General features: G+C 45.1%; 1 protein-coding gene across 1 annotated transcript; it reads left to right on the top strand.

The window, feature by feature from the left end:
• The first annotated feature begins 3,942 nt into the window (after positions 1 to 3,942).
• On the top strand, positions 3,943 to 7,710 carry LOC145417005 (uncharacterized). The gene is given in 2 exon segments (XM_080285854.1): positions 3,943 to 4,933; positions 7,514 to 7,710. Coding segments are annotated over 2 exon segments (1,188 nt in total).
• The last annotated feature ends 274 nt before the right edge of the window (positions 7,711 to 7,984 follow it).

Below are 7,984 nucleotides of genomic sequence, written 5' to 3'. Positions count from 1 at the left end.
AATTTAATTTACCTCTCAAAGCAGGTTCAGTTAACTCAGTTAAAGAATTCTGGGAACTCTCAAGGGTGGACACTAGACCAATTGACTGAATATTTAAAGACTCCTTTTTGTTCACATCACGCTGTCTCCTGAAACATTTCTCCGTAGTATGACCAAGCTTACTACAATAAGTACATTTACTTTTCTGAAATCTAGAGGTGAAGCTGGTATTTACATCCTGAGAAACATCATCTTTATTCTCTTTCCTGTTACTTGTACTCTGAGTAGAGGCAACGTACTTACTCTCAGCTTTCCTTTTTTCTTTAGAATATCTCTTGTGAGTGAGAACATCCTCATCAGCTAAAACTGCAGCATCAGACAAATTATCTATTCTTCTCTCATCAAGATATAGGCTTACATCTTTATTAATACACCTAATGAAGTCCTCCAGCAAAATCATCTGGTTAAATTTACCAAAATCAGAATCCACATTCTTAGAATTTAACCACTGCTCTAACAGATCTTCTTTGATTTTTGCATACTCAACATGGGATTGCTTATCATGCTTATAAGTTGTCCTAAATTTTACTCTATAGGCTTCAGGAACAAGCTCATAGGCCTTAAGAATCAAGCTCTTAACTACATCATAATTATCAGATTGATCCTGAGGCAAAGATGCATAAGTTACTTGAGCTTTACCGGTGAGAACAGTTTGAAGGAGTACTGGCCAATACTTTTTGGGCCAATTAAAATCTGTAGCTACCCTCTCAAACAACTGAAAATACTTTGTTAAATCAGGTTCATTAAAAGGAGGGACAAGTTAAACGTTTTTAGCCACATCAAAATCATCAGAGCTAGATGATCCAGTTCCACCTTGTTTCATGCGATACTCATGGTCTGCCTGAATCCTAGCAAGTTCAATTTGTGCCTGAGCCTGTACCTGTGCCTCCTGAATACGAGCATTTGCCTGAAATTCAGCCTCCTTAGTACGAGCCTCCTGCAGGGCTAGCTGTAACTTAGCTAATTCAATCTGCGTTTGCTCATTTGGAGGAGTTACATTAAACAAGCTTTCATTAATCATGTCAACAATTTGATCTTTAGAATGATGAGAGCGAACAGCAATTCCCAATTGTTGAGCAACAAGCTTAAGTTCATTCTTTGTTCTGTTTTCTACATCACACACTGTTTGCACATTTGACAAAAAATCTTTGGCTTCATCAAGCGTAGTAATACTAGACATCATGAATAAATCACAGTCACAAAATATCAAGCAATATCCTTATGATAATATCCTGAATATCCTGATAAGAGGTCGCCAAATTTATGTTACGGAACAGAGAAAACTGTCCCGCAAAGTTCCAGGTTCAAAACAAAAGATTTAGGTAAAATTACAAGTTAAAGTTTAATGCTCAAACTAACAACAAAACATTCAGGACTCATAAGGATAATGTAATGGCAAAAACAGGTTAAATATATGGTTAACTGCAATAGCCTCTATTAACACGAAATTAGCAAGAGTAAATTTATCTAAGTCAGCCTTGATAAAATGAGAAAACCAGATAATACTCAGTGAATGCAAGATATATTATTACAGATACAAAATATTATTAATAATGGCTGACACCTAAAGCACATGAATCACAAAAACCTCACTAGGCCTACGAATTAACACCTTATGCTATACAGTACAAGAAAAAATGTAATAACACTTATACTCAAATTACACAGCTGCTAGATGGTTGGAGACCTCCTGAGCACTCACAATAATAACAACTGTACAGGGGAGGACAGAGATGTGAGCAAAATGAGGAGTAGATCTAAGTGGCCATTAATGCAGAGACTGAGCTCATCATATAGGGGCCGGCAGAGCTTGATACAACTTGTAAGAAGGACGCGCAGATGAAGCCAGTGGGGAGAAAGAGTTGACACTCCTGCTCTGAACAACAGAAAGAACGACTTACTCTACTATAAGGGAGGAAGGGGGGAGTGAGGTAGAACATGCTCGTGATCAAACATGCAGCATACTGTACGTTAGAATTACACAAAGGATGATGAAATTATAGGCTATGTAACAATATATACACATATATATATATGTATGTACATATATGTATATATATATAAATATACATACATACATTATATATATATATATATATATATATATATATATATATATATATATATATAAAACAAAAGGTCCCATCATTGTCCCAGCGCCAGGGCATTACAATGAAAGGAAGTCGGGGTGAAGGGTGAGAATGTCTTTGCATACATCAAGATGTGTGATGAAGTAGGTACACAAAGCAGAAAACAAGAGTCTTGGGGGTCTGAAGGGGACAATAACTGGGCAGTTAACGATGTGATGACACAGTGCTTCATCCATGGGATTGTGACAGAATTTACATGGCCTGTTGGCGGTCGGTTTTCCGGTGATTTCCCCTGGGAAGCGAAACTCATGGCGAATGCAAGCGAAGGCCACATCACAGCAGCGGGTGAGGGTGAGGTGCATGCCATGGGTGTGTCTCACGCCACGGTAGGTGTCATAGTGCTGGATGGTGACACTAGTGGGACATTCAAAATCGGTACGCAGGGCTAGGTCCAGCATCGGTGCAGGGCTAGGTTCTCCCTGGACTCCTCGAGAGGGATTCTCCGGACAACTGTCGTGGACATAGGGAGATGGATGGCAGCTAGGGGGAAGTTATTGGCAGCTCAGACCAGGCGATCTGCCTGGTCGTGGCGGATATGACCAACATAGCCTGGGATCCAAATAAAAAAAAACCCTGAGACTAAGAGCATGAGCCTGATGGAGGAGGGAGTAGAGGAAGGCGGAGAGAGGGGAGAGGAGTCGGGGAGGGGGGTACGAATTAGGGCAAGGGCAGCTTGGTAATCGCTGATGATGAGACCTGGTAGGTGATGAGAGATAAGAAGTCAAGGGGAGAGTGCATAGCAGATAGTTCACACTGGGTACTGCTGGCCCAGCTGGGAAGACGGTGTGAGGTGAAGAAGACGGGAGAAGCAGAGTTAGTAAAGGCAATGCAAGCAGCTCCCGCCTGGCCGTTAGCGAGGACAGAACCGTCAGTGTAGACGTGAATAGGGTGGGAAGGGTAGGTGCGGGATATGGAGTTAGAGTTTCAGTGATGGAAAGCTGTGAGGGTAAACAGACAGAAGCAGTGGCAGATGCAGTGTAGTACACGGCAGGAGTCGTACGTGTCCAGGTAGGGGGCAAAGGGTCAGTAGAGATGGGAATGACAAGATCAGACACTGGCAGGATCAAGGCCAGAAAGCTTGGGATGTAGGACGTTCTGCCACGGACGTTTTGGCCATGGGCTATCAACCTAAGACGTTTTGGCCACGGGGATTACCAAAAATGGACGTTTGGCCCACGAACATTATTTTGTTTTTTTTATGTTTTTTTGTTTTATATTTCGTAATTTGTTTTTTTAAGGTCTTTTGCATATATTTTGTACTGCTTATGTGGCTGGGTGGGACAGAGAAGAGTGAAGCTTCGGTTTGCAGTTGTTTGTATGATGGGAGGGTTGTTTGTGTTAAACTAGAAGGAAGTTGAAGTGAGAAGTGAAAAGGAGGGAGTCTGGTGGGAACTACGGTGCACAGCGGTAGCCGTCACTGTGTTTTTCTGCATTTCATCTGCTACGCAACTATGTCAACTGAGGTCGAGGTCATCACATCCATTGTGAGGCGATCAGAAGATCTGGATGTATTGCTTCATGTACACCAACATGCATGTTGCCAGGTCAGTTGATGAGATCATTTGGCGATGTGTCAAGTGGTCCACCCTCAAGTGCCCTGCTATCCTGAAGACCACCAAGAGTCTCAGTGAACCCCTCAAGTGCCCTGCTATCCTGAAGACCACCAAGAGTCTCAGTGAACCTAAAGTTGCGTCAGTGCATAGCCCACCTTTCTGACACAGTATGATGCCAAGTAGAGCAGGCTTGTCCGGCTATGAAGAGGAAGGCTGCCAGCACCAATGATCAACCCAACCAGATCCTCACTTTCGCTGTTGCAGCACTGCCAGAGGATGTCAAGGCATGCATACCAAGGTCCAATTCCTGCAAGCATGTCCTTCGTCACATCTGGGCTGTGCACCGTCGAAAGGATCTACAGTTTCTTCAAGAGTTGGAGGTCACCAGTGACTGGGCATCCCACCTCCACTACGACAACAGGTCGAAGGGAGATGACCGTATCATCATCTTCAACTGCCCCAGTCATATGGAGCTGCTAGCAGGCTATGAAGACTGGTGCATGGATGGCATGTTTTCGGTAGCACCAAGACTCTTCACCCAGCTCTATGTCATCCAGGGTCGAGTCAACAGAGTCTACCTTCCTCCGGTGTATGTCTTGCTGGAACGCAAGACACAAACCAGCTACAAGTGGATCTTCAGGGTCCTCGGGGTGAGTGGCTGTGATCCCAGCACAGTCATCATCGACTTCGAGAGGCCTGTGGAGCTGGCTCTTCGTGTGGTGTTCAGGGAGCAGGTCCAGGTGCGGTTCTGATTCTACCACCTGAGCCAGTCCATCTAGGGGCAGATCCAGCACCTGGGTCTCAAGAACTTCTATGAGTCCAACGATGAGTTCTGCCTGTTCTGTGGTAAGGTGGATGTCCCCGCCTTCCTGCCCCCAAAGGATGTAGACGATGGCATGGTGCATCTTTGTTCTACCATGCCTGAGGAGGCTGCTGCACTCCTGGAGTACTTCGACTCCACCTACATCTCAGGCCAACTCCATCATTGCCGGGATGTCACCTCCAGGCCAGGATGCATAAAGCCAGTCTGTCTATGCCGCACGCCACCAATGTTCCCATCTGAGAAGTGGAATATGCACCAAGTCACCCTCAACAACCAGCCCAGAACCAACAATATCTGCAAGAGGTGGAACAAGAAGTTTTTCCATCTTGTGGGACACGTCAGAGTGTTAATTATGAGAGTCAGAGAGGGTACAGAGGGAGTGATTGGTGATGAGGAGTGTGGTTTTAAGAGAGGGAGGGGATGCTTGGATCAGTTGTTTGCTGTAGGACAAGTGTGTGAAAAGTATTTAGCGAAAGGCAAGGATGTGTTTTGGGCATTTATGGATTTAGAGAAAGCATATGATAGAATTGATAGGGAGGCTTTGTGGACTGTTTTAAGATTGTATGGACTTGATGGTAGGTTACTAAAAGGGGTGAAAATTTTTATGTAAATAGTAGAGCGTGTGTAAGAGTGGGTAATGCTGTGAGTGATTGGTGTCCCGTGAGAGTGGGGCTGCGACAGGGATATGTGATGTTGCCTGGATTGTTTAATATTTACATGGATGGTGTTGTAAGGGAGGTGAATGCAAGAGTTTTAGGTGGAGGTCTGAGTCTCGTGAATGTTGATGGTGGAGAATGGAATCTGAAGCAACTGCTGTTTGCAGATGACACTGCACTGGTGGCTGATTCAGGGAAGAGATTGAGACAGTTGATAGAGGAGTTTGGAAGGGTGTGTGAAAGGAGGAAATTGAAAGTAAATAAGAATAAGAGTAAAGTGATGAAGTGTACGAGGTTGGTAGATGGTAGGAGGATGAATATAGTTTTGAATGGCGAGTTGCTTGAGGAGGTAGAGTGTTTTAAATATCTAGGGTCACATGTTGCTGTGGATAGAATAATAGATGCAGAAGTGAAGTTTAGAATAAATGAAGTAGGAAAGGTGCTGGGAGGAATGAAACAAGTGTTTAGATGTCGTTCGCTTAGAATGGATGAAAAGAGAAGGCTGTATGAGGGTGTTGTGGTACCGACTGTGTTATATGGGGCTGAAACATGGAATATGGGTGTAGCAGAGAGGAAAAGTTTGAATGTAATGGAGATGAGGTATCTGAGGAGTATGTGTGGAGTGATGCGTATGGATCGAGTGCAAAATCATGAAGTGTGAAGGAGAACTGGAGTTGTTCGGGAGATGGCTGGTAGAGTTGAGCAGAGGGTGTTGCGATGGTTTGGGCATATGGAGAGAATGGATAATGAGCGATTGGTGAAAAAGATAACTAGATCTGATGTGAGAGGTGTAAGGCTGAGAGGAAGACCACGAATAGGATGGATGGACAGTGTGAAGAGAGCGCTGGATGTGAGAGGCATGTCTGTTGAGCAAGGAAGAGTGGCTGTGCGTGACAGAAATAAATGGAGAGAAATTGTGAATGATTAAGTGATGACGCATCCCTGAGGGAATATTCTCCCGCATTTGGTCTGATCAGCTAGTCAGGTCAGGTACGGGTAAGGGGATGGGTCTGTTATGATGTCGCAGGGTTAACCCCTAAAATGCGGAGCATCGCATTTGCGACGCTCGCTGAAAAGGACATAACGGCGGAGTGTTGCGTTTGCGATTCGAGTTAATTTTGAATAAACGCGGGCAAGGATGTTCCAGCTGGTATTGTCTATCAGTACCACCACCCTTTAGCCACAATTAGCATACTTTACCTTTGTACTACGGACCTCCGTTGTTGCCAAGTATCGCGTTTTTCCCCCCCTCCCCCCCCACCACGCCCCGGCCAGCCTGGCTGTGATACATGGCAGCGCTCTGACTGCTCAGAACTGTAAATCTGCGCTCTCCTCTCACAAGCAGTTTATGCTAATAGGGAACTCGTTTCCCCAGTTGTCACACTAGCTTTTTTTCGCACGGTTTGCCCCTGTTTAGCGTCAGTTTACCGCAGGCTTTCAAAGTGACATTATGGTGAGTTCTAGCTCTTCCGAGTCAGTGCGAGCGGCCGACAGGAACGAGAATAAAGTGACGGGCGTAAGGCAGAATAAAAAGCACGCTGCGGTGATCTTTTGGGAAGTAATATGATTGAAAATAATGTAGTATACGTGTTTTTAGCTGTGAAAATGGAAATGTTTGTTGAGTGACGGGAAGACCGTCGGCCGTAAACTTCGTTGATTTTTGCCTTATTTTCAGTGCTTATTGTACAAATACGGATTCCAAACTACCTGTACGTTGTAGTATAAGGTTTACTGTGACAGAATGAGGCTGTGGTAGAGGGGAAACCGGGTTGCTGGAGGTGTGAAAGTGAAGATTTTGTTACCCAACTTTGCAAGTCTCCACAAGTCCTTGGGTAGTCCACAAAGGCTCAACACCTGTCTCTGGAGAAAGCTGAATGTAAGTACTATCTGCCATACCAAGTATAATGTTCTTGGGTTAATCTCTGATTTTTGGCAAATATTTTCCTACGGGTACTCAGACCGCGATCGAACCCCGCCACCCAGGGGGGGGGGGTCGGCTGTCCATTGGCCGCGCATTAGGGATTAAACCAGTTCTGCTGTCGGGCCCTGCTGCAGATGTCACTGATTGCATTACGCAGTTGACCCTTGTGTGGTGTCGTGCGGTGAGGATCTGTCCGTTCTCCCCACTGGGGCTAAGATGCAAATGAATGTGTTTGAATGGATGAGTAAATGGGGAGTGTGTCGTCCTGTCTCGGCTACCTCCCTTTCCTTGGGGGAAGCAGCCTAGGTATATAGATAGATAGGGACACACCAAGTCCATTGTGTGGAAACTTATCGAGTGTCTGCATGCAGACACTGCCACAGTGGATGGAATCCTGTTCCAGGAGGAACGTGGGTTTCGCCCTGCCAAGCGTGGGAAGAAGGCGTACCAGGAACTCCAGACGAGCTTCCACAACCTTGTGGTCGACCTGAAAGAGGGCAAGAAGACAATCCCAGAATTCCTTCATGGCATCAGCCACAACCTTCGAGGTGGACAGCCCAACGTGTAGCCATAAAATCAATTTCACCTGTGCTATTGTTTACTTGGATCAACCTTTTTAATATATGTAAATAGTAAACTGTGAAATAATATAAAATGCTATTGTAAAGAAAATTCTTGGTTTTTCATTTTTTTGTCCGGTGGCCCAAATGTCCTACCTTCTGTGGCCAAAACGTTCAAGGTTGGTGGCCCACGGTCAAAACGTCCGTGGCCCAAACATCCGTGGCCGAAACGTCCAGCCACCGAAAGCTGGAGAGGACAGTTGAGTGTCGAACGAATTCTTT

The sequence above is a fragment of the Coenobita brevimanus genome, chromosome 108, assembly GCF_032717465.1.
Source record: "Coenobita brevimanus isolate Jiangsu-jjx chromosome 108, ASM3271746v2, whole genome shotgun sequence".
Lineage (NCBI taxonomy): Eukaryota > Metazoa > Arthropoda > Malacostraca > Decapoda > Coenobitidae > Coenobita > Coenobita brevimanus.
This window is presented reverse-complemented; position numbering and strand designations above follow the sequence as displayed.